The sequence below is a fragment of the Morus notabilis genome, unplaced genomic scaffold (assembly GCF_000414095.1).
Source record: "Morus notabilis unplaced genomic scaffold, ASM41409v2 Scaffold365, whole genome shotgun sequence".
Lineage (NCBI taxonomy): Eukaryota > Viridiplantae > Streptophyta > Magnoliopsida > Rosales > Moraceae > Morus > Morus notabilis.
Genome location: NW_010362906.1, coordinates 388,129 through 401,311, shown reverse-complemented (window position 1 = coordinate 401,311; position 13,183 = coordinate 388,129). Strand labels below are relative to the sequence as shown.

Sequence of the window (13,183 nt, the reverse complement as noted above, 5' to 3'; positions counted from 1 at the left end):
AGTTGATAATTTAAGATGATGCATGAAGTGTTGATGTTTATAATATATGTTAAGATTTGATAACAAAAGGAGGGTGAGAAATTTCTTTGTTGGTTTGTTTCTAGACTGAAAACATGTATATGTCAGCAAAGGTATACAGTTATTCCTGAGTCTACAATAAGAACCTGATTTGCATATATTTAACCTTAGGTGTTGAATGAATGAAGAAATAGGAGGGGAAAAAAGCTTCAGATTGCAAGTAAAACACCACTATTGAAACTAGAAGAATTCAACAGAATAGAGCATAACATATGCAAGAGACTGCCTTCGCCAATCTACAGTTGTGGAGAGAAAAAATATTTTCGCTTGACATACCTTGCACCTCTCAAGATTATTGTGCTTGTCCAACCCATTTCAACACCAGAAAAAGGGATCAACTTGTCTTCCCCAATCACAATCTCATCAATGAGCTTGCAATGATTGAGCTCAACTGATTCAGGATTGTCAAAGGTCCACACAATTTCAATCCCAGTTAACTCAGTGCCATTAAAACCAACATGCTCAATTGCAATTATGCCAACATATGGAAAGAGCTCCTCTATAAATTGTAGATTAACTTTTTGTTAACGAAATAGTTTATCCCATTAGCTATTATCTTCTTAAACTTTTCTCCTATCTTATCTTTCTGAACCCCTTCGGTTTCAACAACCGCTGACATTGAATCGACTCGAACATGTGGCGCCTACGGATATTCAATAGGAGAACACTTCTCACAAAACATCATGCAGATACTAAAGTGCTTACTAATTAAAGAGTATATGAAATTAAAATATGCCTAATTTTACCAAAAGAAAGGCATTAAACCAATAATATAAAAATCTTGTACGCATCTAGTGCAGCATGAAAATGGAACATAAGCAACAACAACAACAACAAAAAAAAAAAAAAAGTATTAGTTACCTTTCATCTAAAAAAAAGAATGCTTTACAGATCCTCCAAGCTTCTCTGTGACCTAAATAGCGTACCTCTCTACCATTATTGAGGCTATTGTTAAAAAAATTTGAAAATTGAACCTCAAGTGTTTTTTTTGTACAAATGAACACAATTACATGTAACATTGAACCGTTGCATTATGAAATTACAACTTTTACAAACACGAAGCACCACTTAGCTTCATTTGAAATTAGTTGTTTAACATACTTACTATATACACCATTATAAAATTTCAAGATGTCGATTAGTGAATTACCTTCAGCAGCATATCAGACACTTTTCTGACTTGAAGTACACGTGCTCTAATTATCTCATTCTTTTTTGAACAAATCAAGAGCCTTCCAAAACCTCCCACACTCTAGTCTTCACTTTAACTATTTGGACAGATGAAACAATCTTTTCCAAAATCTTTATCTTTGTCACAGCCCACCAAGACGACCATATGGAAGCCAACAAATACACATCCCACTACAAAGTGAAAAAGTCCTTTGCAATAACGATGTCAATAAAAATCGTTTGGTTATTTGCAATACGTAATTTTCATTTTTTTACATGCTCAAAGAATCCCTTGATGTTGTGAAACGACCGATAAGGAAGAATACATCCTAATTCTAAAATGCAATAAAAGTTGAAAAAAGAAACGTGGTTAAGAATTAGATTATTTTATTAAAAGTACTTGTGAGTATCGCAAACAAAGTAATTTTTACTTAATAAAAATAATTTTTGATACATCCAATAAAAACTTGTGAATATCCAATGGAAAGAATACATCCTCATTTTGCAATGCAATAAAAGTTGAAAAGGAAGTATGGTTAAGAGTTAGATTATTTTATTTAAACTTGCGAATATCGTAAACAAAACAATTTTTACCTAATAAAAACAATTTTTGATTTTTGATGGTGGACGAATACCACAATAAGGTTGTACTTCAACTTGCCGTATGCCATATTTCAAAGCATATATCACAGCGAGAAGTGGATAGTAGCTTTCTTGTATTTATGATAATAGTTTAAAGCATACAACACAGCGCGAGGTGGATATAGTAAACTTTTTTTGTTGTATAAACGATAAGCTCCTTTCTTTGTCTCAATAATAAAATAATGATTAATGATACCACGCGGAGAATATTCATTAATCTTTTCCCTCCCCTTTTTAAGAGCAGCTAATCTTTCATGAACTAAAATGCTCTAAATCATGGCCGCACAAGTTAACAACATGGGTCTGTAAATTTTCAAAAACAAAAAAGTAAGAAAAAAATATAAATACTTATTGTTATAACATATTTGGTTAGCTTAGCAAGGGAGGGTTTGAGACGTCCGTCTACCCAAAATCAAGATTAGACTTGAATTGACTTAATGAAAAATAGTTTTTAAAATAAGGTGTTGTGAGGAAAACGTCGCATTTTTGGATACAAACTGCCAACTAGCTGAGCCTCCGTTCAATCATTCTCCACTCTCTCACACGAGCTTCTGATTGAGTGAGACTAAGTCCGAGTGTCGGCAGTTTGTAGATGCCTTAAAACTCCGTGCAGATCTAGTCTTTCGAAGGTTCGTCTCCTCCTCCGATGATGATGATGGTCTCAGTGCAAAATCCAGATTTGCTATTTTGCTTCAATAAGGAATAGTTAGCCGTTCCGGTTGGGAAATTCTCCCAATAAGCTCCTTTGTCGACGCTTCCCGTTTCGATCGTTGCAAAGGACGTGTCAGCCAAATCAGACAACGAATAAAAGACTTTCTAATGTATATTAATTATATATATTGCCAATGCTCTATTGGTTGTGCTCAAATTAAAAAAAAAATGATAATAATAATAATAAGTCGTTAATCATGGTCATAAGAGTTAGAGGCATACCTCAACCTTTAGGTGTTGATGTTGCCACATTATATGGTTTTTTTGGTCTCGTTTATTTCACCGATTTGAGTTTTCAATTCCAGTTTTATTACAATTAAAAACTCATAAAAAGTCACATCTAATTTTTTCTGATACAGTTAAAAATTCTCACTCGCATCTCAACTCGAATTGAAAACTCGAATCAATGAACTGAACGAGACCTATAGTCACTCTTATTGGTGAAAAGAAGTCCTTCCCCGATAGCTATTGCCATAAGAGTTAAGGGAATTAAAAGAACCAACAACTTGCTTCGAGAAGTGACCGAGAACGTTTCCAGTAGAGTATTTTATCAATCCACCAGTCCCAATGCTCCATAAGTGATGCGTGCACACAACCTTAGAACTCCATTAGCCGGAGGCCGTAGCTTGCCAAGATTGAGCCCTTTTGTTTTCCAACAAACAATGCCCATCTATCTCCCAATAAATACACCGCGAAACTAAAAGGGAAGTCAAGTTTTGTTTTTGTTTTTTTAAAGGAAAAAAAAAAAAAAAAACACAACAACTATACTGGCCGACTTAACAGTAAGAAATTCAAAGTTTGAAAAGAGAAAATTCTGAATTTGAATCTGTAAAAGATAACTTATTCGAATTAATCCTTAAAAGAAATTTGAAATAGATGTATAATAATAGAAGGAATTTTTTTTTCTGATCCAATTAAAAAGGAGACTTGAAAAAGGAAATTTAAGTCTTCGTTCAGTTCGCGGATTTGAATTGAGATGTGATTTTATATGAAAGCTTTTCACTGTAACAGAAAAAGTTAGATAGGACTTTTTATGAGAATTTTTAATTGTAATAAAATTAAAATTAAAAACTCAAATTAGTAAAATGAACGATGAATAACTCTACATTACTTGAATTTGAACTAATTAATTGGAAAAAGAAAACATAAATAAATGTAAAGTTCTTCACTGGAGAGACCTAAAGAGAGTGTTATTACATTTTTAGAGTCTATTGGTACATTCCTATGAATATCTTCTAAAAGTAACAAGTTGGACGATTCTCATTTCTCAACACATGGTCTTTTCCGGAAAGAAAGAATTTTGTGGATTTGCGGGTTTTTGATAAGAAGCCTATCAATATCAAGTCAAAAGCTTGAACGTTAATATGTTTGATATATAGCTGAATAGGGCACACCATTTCTTTAAGGCACTGTTATAAAAGTAACTTTGCACTTTTGGTGGTCATGTCACATGTGTTGCGGTAATGATTTTGGTAGTCTTTTTTAATGCAATTAATATGAAGCAATTGAATTGCTGTAAAGATAAATATATATATATATATATATATCTGTATATATAGTTAGTTAGTTTGAGTGTACGAAAACAGTATTTTTGACTTTTGAATATGATACCAAACAATTACATAAATTTTTTATGAGAAGAGCCTAATTAGGAGAGGTTGTTAAAGAGAATGGTTATCAGGAGAACAACTGTTGGGAATTGGGTGTAAGTGTTTAATTCCAACAAGGATTGAACGTCATTTAGGAAAAAACAAAACAAATAAACAAACAAGCAAACTATATGATTTAACTTATGGGATTGTTCGTTTCGGAAATTAAATCACAACTCAAACGTTTTTATTACATATTTTCTCTCAAAAATTTCAAATGTAACTATTATGTGTTCTAAAGCCTAATTGCTTCCTACGTAAAATACGGGAGATTTGAAAAGTGGGTCTTGTTATTGCTGAACTCTAGTCATCTTGTGATGCAAAAGGGTCGGAAAGAAAATGAAAACACTAGTGTATGACTGCATGAGATACATAAAAAGAGAAATTAAAGCAGAAACACAGGAATCATTGCCATATCCACCACTTTTTTCTTTCTATCCTCACACCAAAAAAAAAAAATCCACCACTTTTATTTTTTTTGGTCAAAAAGTAAAAATTAACTACTTTCAGAAATTTGACCAAATTAAATATTGAAAAAACCGGTCATGCCCATATGCTGATGGAACCCCATTCACGCTTATGCACATGTTGATCAATATATCATATTTTGACTTTGGTGACTTTTCGGAGCCCCCATTTTGTAGGTATGGGTTAGCTTGCAATTTGGTGAGGCTGTACATGGTTGCCTATCTGCATTAACTACCATATAAAACTCTCAAAACTAGTAAAAAAATTTTAGTCTTTCCACTTTTTTATTTTTCATCTTATCACTTTTTTCTTTCTTCCCTTTTCAAGAGTGGTCAGCAGACTGGATTAAGTAAAGGAAAAGATCTGTTTCAAGATATATTATATAGTGCTACTTTGTTCTTTTTTGTAATTAATATCAACCTTAAACTATCTATTAATCCACTAAAAGTTAAATGTAAGATTACACGCTCCCTTTTCTTTGTTTCTAAAACAATGTACTTTAGTGGATGATACCTGGAAAAGAGGAAATGAAAGTGATATCTACTCTGCTGGTATTAATTAGTTGATATAGTTATGTTTATAGGATGTTATAATAAGTAGATATATAGTAAAAAGTGAAAGAAAATCAATCTTGCAGATTTTTAAGAAGGCTGGCTTTTCTTGCCCAATTTAGAGGAACAAGTTTAAATTATGAGACAAGACATATATAGAGGAAATCTAGAAATGGTCCTGCCAATAATTTAAAATTTTTGGAAGTCTGTATCGTTGCGGTTGATAGTGTAATTAATATTTGATTAATGCAAAAGTACGAAGTTTTCTTAGGATTCAAGGAAACCCCCATGAGATGACCGCATGTTGGAACTTTTGAAAATGTGAACCAAAAAGAAACCCAAATAGTACCCATAAAAGTTTAATTGTTTACAACCATATTGTTCAATCTAAAACGAAACATAATCTATGCATTACACTTTATCTATTCAATTTCCCAAACAAAATAGTAAAAATTTATAGCGTAATTAGCTCACTAATGTCCCCTCCATAGTTATAATTTTACTTAACTATATATACATGCACCAATGTATTAAGAAACCTCGTTCACTACCTGTCCAAAAAAGGCCAGCTAAGACTCAAACCGTGATAAACCTTTGTAATCAAAATGGCGGTGATCCACAAGGAAAAAAGAGAGACTAGCCAAAATTTTGGGAAACATTTGTCTGCCTGCCTGAGTTTTAGCTTACGCCATAGTAGATCAACACCCAACCTAACTTCATGAAGCTCAAAATGTGAACGAAAACGGCGCTAAATACCCATTACGCCACGTGTCCACTACAAACAAAGCATAAACCGCCAAGTGGAAAAAATTGACGTATGGACAAGGGCATTAGGCGACTTAGGTAACCTCTCTCTCACCTCCCACCCTTCTTCAACACTGAAAAATTAATACACAAAATTATACTAATTGTACTCACCCAAAGAAGAAAATAAAAATGAAAAAGAAAATGTATTAATTAGTATATATACACTTTTTATAAAAACCTCTTCAAAACCCAACCAACACAAGTGAGTTCAAAACAACACAAGAAGAGAGTTTGCTCTCTCTTTCTCCATCTCTCTTCTTTTTCTTCCAACATAAAACCAGATTTAAAGAGAGGCGCGTAATGCATGTTAGTAATAGTAGGGAAACTTATTACTCCATTAACCAAACACGCCCTTAACCTGACTTTCGTTACCATTTGAGCTTTCTTGGTAATAAGCCTTCATTCAAACGACAAGAAAACCAAGAAAAGGAAGGAAAAAAAAGTGTTGTACTAATCAAATGTCCCGCGTTGTCGCCGACAATTGCATATCGCTGGCGAGAGACACGTCACCCATTTTCCTCAACAGCATGGAGCTCAACCACCTCCACCCCTCGACCGCCGCCGCCGCCGATTCCCCGACCCTCGGGCAGCTACTGAAGCACGTAGGCGACGTACGGAAAGAGGCCACCGGCGACGGCAACGAGACTCCGGTCCACCAAGTCCTTGAGCTCGGCCACGTCAGTATGGAGCCACGGTCATTGCCCTTCGTACTCTCCTTCAGCAACCTCACTTACAGCGTCAAAATTCGCCGGAAACCGACATTATCTTCAGTTCTCCCTCATCGGCTTCTTCGCCAGAGAGGCTCTGATGATTCAGAGCCGGTCCCGGGGGAAAGCCTCTTCACTAGGACCAAGAATCTCCTCAACAACATCTCCGGCGAGGCCCGGGACGGGGAGATCCTCGCCGTTCTCGGCGCGAGCGGCTCGGGGAAATCGACTCTGATCGACGCCCTAGCGAACCGGATTGCGAAGGGAAGTTTGAAGGGAAAGGTGACGCTGAACGGCGAGGTTCTTGAGTCGAGGCTGTTGAAGGTTATTTCGGCTTACGTCATGCAGGACGACCTGTTGTTTCCTATGTTGACGGTGGAGGAGACGCTCATGTTCGCGGCGGAGTTCCGGCTTCCCCGGACGCTGTCGAGCTCGAAGAAGAAGGGGAGGGTTCAGGCGCTGATAGACCAATTGGGTCTCCGAAATGCCGCGAAGACGGTGATCGGTGATGAAGGTCACCGAGGAGTCTCCGGCGGAGAGAGGCGGCGCGTGTCAATCGGGATCGACATAATCCACGACCCGATACTCCTTTTCCTCGATGAACCGACTTCGGGGCTCGACTCAACGAGCGCATTCATGGTGGTGAAGGTTCTCCAGAGAATCGCCCAGAGCGGCAGCATTGTCATCATGTCCGTACACCAGCCGAGTTACCGGATTTTAGGGCTTCTCGACCGCTTGATCTTTCTCTCCCGTGGCCAGACCGTCTTCAGCGGCTCTCCGGTGAACCTCCCCCAATTCTTCGCTGAATTCGGGCACCCGATTCCAGAGAACGAGAACCGAACCGAGTTCGCCCTCGACCTCATCCGCGAGCTCGAAGGCTCCCCCGGCGGGACCCGGGCCCTGGTCGAGTTCAACAAGACATGGCAAAGCAAGAAAGTAAAGAGCACTTCCGACCGGCCGACTGACATTAACATCAATCAAGCTCTCTCTCTCAAAGAAGCAATCAGTGCAAGCATTTCGAGAGGAAAATTAGTCTCCGGCGCGAACAACTCCGTCGATCCAAGCCCTAATTCGATGGTCCCGACCTTCGCGAACCCGTTCTGGATCGAGATGGTGGTTTTGTCAAAACGATCGGTCACAAACTCCCGCCGAATGCCGGAACTATTCGGCATTCGGTTAGGTGCCGTGATGGTCACTGGCTTCATCCTCGCTACCATGTTCTGGAACCTGGACGACTCCCCGAAAGGCGTCCAGGAGCGCCTCGGCTTCTTCGCCTTCGCAATGTCGACGACATTCTACACCTGCGCCGACGCCCTCCCGGTGTTCCTCCAGGAGCGCTACATCTTCATGCGCGAAACCGCCCACAACGCCTACCGCCGATCCTCCTACGTCCTCTCCCACTCATTCGTCGCCCTGCCGCCGCTCGTGTTCCTCTCGCTCGGATTCTCCGCTGCCACCTTCTGGGCCGTGGGCCTCGACGGCGGATTCTCCGGCTTCCTCTTCTACTTCCTCATCATCTTCGCCTCCTTCTGGTCCGGAAGCTCCTTCGTGACGTTCCTCTCCGGCGTCGTCCCCCACGTCATGCTCGGATACACTATCGTCGTTGCAATCCTGGCCTATTTTCTCCTCTTCAGCGGGTTCTTCATAACCCGGGACCGAATCCCGTCCTACTGGATTTGGTTCCACTATCTCTCCCTCGTGAAGTACCCCTACGAGGCGGTTCTCCAGAATGAGTTCGAGAATCCATTGAAGTGCTTCGTCAGGGGGATTCAGATATTCGACAACACGCCGCTCGCGTCGGTGCCGTCGTCGATGAAGCTGAAATTGTTGGAGAATATGAGCCAAACTCTGGGAATGAGGATTACGAGGTCGACGTGCCTGACGACTGGGACGGATATACTGGCGCAGCAAGCGGTGACGGACCTAGACAAGTGGAGTTGCTTGTGGGTCACGGTGGCATGGGGCTTCTTGTTCCGGATTCTGTTTTACTTCTCGCTCTTGCTCGGAAGCAAGAACAAGCGGAGGTGAGGCGGCGGCGACGGCGGTGGCAGCCGGGGTGGTGTTTGGCGGGAGTTTTTTTTTTTTTGTTTGTAATTTTTTTTGTATTTCTTTAATAAATGATCTTCTTTTTAAGTTTGGTTTATATTTTTCGTTTCTTTTTTTTTTTTTTTTTTACTGTTGATGGAGTACTTGAGCTATATTCTACAATCTCCAGGTTTATAAAAGTGTTACATATCAAGTTAGTAAATTATCGTTCATTTCATTGAGATAGATCTTCTCCTGTTGTAGATTAAATAGTACTAGATTATCCACGATACTAATTAAAAGCGCATTCTTTTTACAAGTGCTTTATAATCTAGAAGGTATAGATTTTCTACATCTAGATTAATAAATCCAAGAATTGATTTATTTTTTTCATGCACGTAGTATTAGGAGGCTAGCTGATCATCACGTGCGATGTGTGATTTTGAGAACAATAATACATCAAGAAAGTAAAACATGTATAAGTATTAATTAGTGTAACTACTTTTATAAAGAATTTTTTTAAATAAAAAAAAAGATTAGCGTCTAATTGGGGATTTGACATGTAATGTATACCTGTGTATGCTTATATAAACAGCCGTATATAATGTCCATACCCGAGCCACTTATGACTTAGTGGGCCCATTCAAATTGAGAGAAAGAGAGAAATATACCAAAACTTAAAATAAATTAAAATTAATAGGCCAATAGTTTACATAAGATAATAAATAGACCAAATTATTGTTTTTGTCTATAACTTGTCTGGTTATAAATCATAACTTGACAAGTTATTATCCATAATTCACGGTTTTTGTCCATAACTTATCTGGCTATGAACCATAACTTGACAAGTTTATCCATAATTTATCTGATTATGAACTATAACTTGACAAGTTATGACCTATTAATTTCTATAACTAAAAATTGGCCTATATACTTTCTTAAGTTTTTCATATTTGTCTATTTTCTACTATTTCTGTTCTTTTTTTTTCTTTTTGTTCTTTATTTTCAAAAATATGTACTTATTATTGAATATACATAAAGCCCCCACTCAAAATATTAAGTTAATCTTATACTTCAGTAAACTTTTATCAAGTTATTAGTCCATATTTATATAAATTTCTGACACCTGTCACTAATTTTAATGTCAACTTTTAATAGTATTTGGTATAGATATTGATTACTATGTACTGTATGAACAGCAAATTCAGCTAAAATTTTTAAGAGCACGTAGAGGTTTCACTGTCATGCATATTAATTGATATTTTGCTAGTTTACTTTCAATTATTTATGTGGCGTATCCTACAACCCATACTAATATCTTGACAGCCGGCACTTTCGTAAGAGCAAAATCAATTGTCTCACGAAACGTAATTGGGACAGAATTATAGCGTGTCAATGTTACAATATACCTATGTTTTGACTTGTGAATATCATCGCCCTCCCATTTCAATTTTTTTTTTTTTTTTTTTTTTTTTTTTGCTTATAATTTATTTTCCTTATCTGGTTTTTTAAAGAACACTAATGTTGTTGGATGATATTATAATAATATGGCAACCTTATTGCATAAAAAGGATTAAAAACAACACCCTACTTAGTTACTAGATAGGTAAAATGTAGTAGTGCAAGTTAAACAGACGACGGTAAAAACAGAATTAATATAAAAACCATAAGTATCCAATATAAGAACAGTGTAACACATGCGGATATTTAACTTTTGAGACGTCATCTTGCTTTTTTAGTATTACTAAAATAAAAAATTTGTTTTAATATTGGAAGTTAAGTTAATTGTTTCCCATCGGGTAATAATAGTCATGTTATTTATTTGAGTGCCAAATTCTTAGTTGTTAAGGGATCAAACGTTTCTTGGTAAGTTGTGGAGCTAATTAATTATTTTTCTGTCTAGATATTTAATTTTTGAGACGTCATCTTGCTTTTTTAGTATTACTAAAATGAAAAATTTGTTTTATTGGAAGTTAAGTCAATTGCTTCCCATCGGGTAAGAATTGTCATGTTATTTATTTGAGTGCCAAATTCTTAGTTGTTAAGGGATCAGACGCTTCTTGGTAAGTTTTGGAGCTAATTAATTATTATGTTGATGATCATTCTGTTATATAAAGACAATAAGCGGATTGATTTAGAGGGTATTTTTCGCCTAACATAAAATTGATAGATATGTAATTTTCTCTTATAACTTTTTATTCGTAATAGTAAATTTCTACCTTAAAAGAAAATAGTAAATTTATGTGACGATTAGAAGTGAATGTAGCTCTCATATTAAGTGTGAACCCTATAAATTTTGCGTTTTTATTTTTACTTTTGTTTATGTGATTTTATTGTAGCAGATGGTATAGAAGTGGAGCGTCTAATTCATAGGGTATATTTATTGTTTAGTAGTAATTCTTGAAGCCCAAAATCAATTTTCTAGCCATTTACAGTTAAAATTTGTGTTTGGTAAAAATCATAAAAAGTGATTCTTAAAGAATTTTTAAAGAATTTACAATCAAAATCAGAAGCAGTCCAAAGGCAACTTTAACTTTTAGATTGTGCGGCAATCACCTTAAAGTACAATTATTAAAACTTTCATAATACTCATAATACCCTTAGAAATAATACTTGTATAATTATAGTTTGCCAAAAACTTAATTTTTTTTGTAACAACTGTTTTTTTAGCATAGCTAACAGCAATTTTTTTAAAATCTACAGCACTACCAAACTGGTCATAACATTTCTCACTGTAGAAAGCAGTTGTCATGCGAATTATGATATACCTTGCAGGTGTTCTCGAGACATTTCGGCAAATTGCATGAAATTTAGGATTTAGAATATATAAGACCCATTTAGTTCGCTGATTCGAGTTGATATGTGACTTTATGTGAGAGATTTTTACTGTAATAAAAAAGTTAAATGTGACTATTTATGAGAATTTTTTACTGTAATAAAATTTGAATTCTAAACTTGAGTCGGTAAAATGAACTGGGTCATAGTATATCTATAATCATCTTTCTTTTATTAGTGATATTAAACTAAGATTAAGGTGGTTAATCATGCGAGTGACCTGGGTCACTTCTGGTCACAACCATGATGTAAAATATTATCAATTTTTAAAGCTCTGACAAGGTTAGAGAAATGGCAGATAGTAATCATGCAATGAGGCATGAAACTGTTTGGTGAAGCTGCAGATACAAATTAAAACCATATCCTATGTATTAATTTCCTCTTTTTTTTCTGTGAATTTCACAAATATTGAAGTCCTATATTGCAGTGGCAATAACATTCACATTGACGAGTGAACGACATTGGAATTGCAGTTTACTTAATTTAATTTAATTAGGTAGCCCAACCTCACCTAATAAATCAACTGAATTCGAAATTAAATCTTTTATTCCAGTAACCAATTATCAAAGAGAAAAATACATAATTTGTTATCTTTTTGTACATGTCTATTATTTATGTATTTTAAATAATTGAGTGTTATTATTATTTTTTATTTTCTCTTTATTAATTAAAATGTGACAATTATTTATTTTTAAATGAAACGACATAAATAGTACTTTTTACCATCTTAAGTGATATTTATAATTTCTTTCCAAGATTAAAAATTAAGTGGTTGTTCTATTAAAAATTTCAAAAAGAAAAGAGGTAGTGATGGTGGGCAGATGTGCAAAACTATTTTTAAATCAAATCAAAAAAATAAAAAGATAAAATCCAACGTTTACCGCTGGTCAATTTTTTTAGTTAATTTTAAATCTAACGTCAAAAAAGAAGAGTTGTCTCTTTCTGTCCATTACAACTCAAAATAATATAAAATTCTCTTAAAATTTATCATAAATTGCAATTTTAATATGCATGTTACTGTGACTAAAATAATTGGAAAAAGAATGTCATTTGCTAACTAGTTACGTGACTCACACAAGCATGATCAAAACCGTTAAAAAATTAATACTCCAAGAACACAGGAGTATTGAAATTGCAATATATCATAAGTTTACGAGGAATTTTATATTTTTTATGAGTTTAGGGATAAAATAAGAGAACTCATTTCCTTCTAGTATTAACCATTTCTCTTTGAAAAAAAATAAATAAATATTTTTTAGAGTGTATAAATCTAAATTTTTACTTATTATTTTTATTTAATATTTTTTAATTAAATAATTATATTAATTAAAATAATATTAATGGAGAGTCAGAAATAAAAAAGCGGACTCACCCCAGTAAATTCAACAATTTTTTCCTTAACTTTTAAAGCCGAAAATAATGCCCGAAAAAAAAAATCTCGAGGCGAGAAATCAGAAACGTTGACCCAACTCTTTCTGACACACACGAGGAAATATAAAAAAAAAAAAAAAAAAAAAAAAAAAAAAAAAAAGGACAAACT

General features: G+C 35.3%; 2 protein-coding genes across 2 annotated transcripts; one reads left to right on the top strand and one right to left on the bottom strand.

Annotated features, from left to right (window-relative positions):
• Window positions 1–227: 227 nt before the first annotated feature.
• On the bottom strand, window positions 228–1,919 carry LOC112092535 (T-complex protein 1 subunit beta-like). The gene is made up of 4 exons (XM_024168980.1): window positions 1,884–1,919; window positions 1,311–1,440; window positions 355–577; window positions 228–258 (listed from the first exon to the last, which is right to left on the bottom strand). Exons 1-4 carry the CDS (start codon window positions 1,917–1,919, stop codon window positions 228–230), a joined length of 420 nt encoding a protein of 139 aa, XP_024024748.1.
• A 4,365-nt stretch (window positions 1,920–6,284) lies between these two features.
• On the top strand, window positions 6,285–8,815 carry LOC21400262 (ABC transporter G family member 6). Its single transcript, XM_010103205.2, has one exon. The coding sequence runs from the start codon at window positions 6,535–6,537 to the stop codon at window positions 8,809–8,811; it is 2,277 nt and encodes a 758-aa protein (XP_010101507.1). The 5' UTR covers window positions 6,285–6,534; the 3' UTR covers window positions 8,812–8,815.
• The last annotated feature ends 4,368 nt before the right edge of the window (window positions 8,816–13,183 follow it).

What these genes read in the sequence shown, in the direction of transcription:
- LOC112092535 (XM_024168980.1), bottom strand. Translation starts at nt 1,919, where the DNA reads ATGGCATACGGCAAGTTGAAGTACAACCTTATTGTG. An exon ending in TGAAGTACAACCTTATTGTG is followed by an intron (nt 1,441 to 1,883) that starts GTATTCGTCCAC and finishes TTCACTTTGTAG; the next exon opens with TGGGATGTGTATTTGTTGGC. An exon ending in AGTGTGGGAGGTTTTGGAAG is followed by an intron (nt 578 to 1,310) that starts GCTCTTGATTTG and finishes TACAATTTATAG; the next exon opens with AGGAGCTCTTTCCATATGTT.
- LOC21400262 (XM_010103205.2), top strand. Translation starts at nt 6,535, where the DNA reads ATGTCCCGCGTTGTCGCCGACAATTGCATATCGCTGGCGAGAGACACG.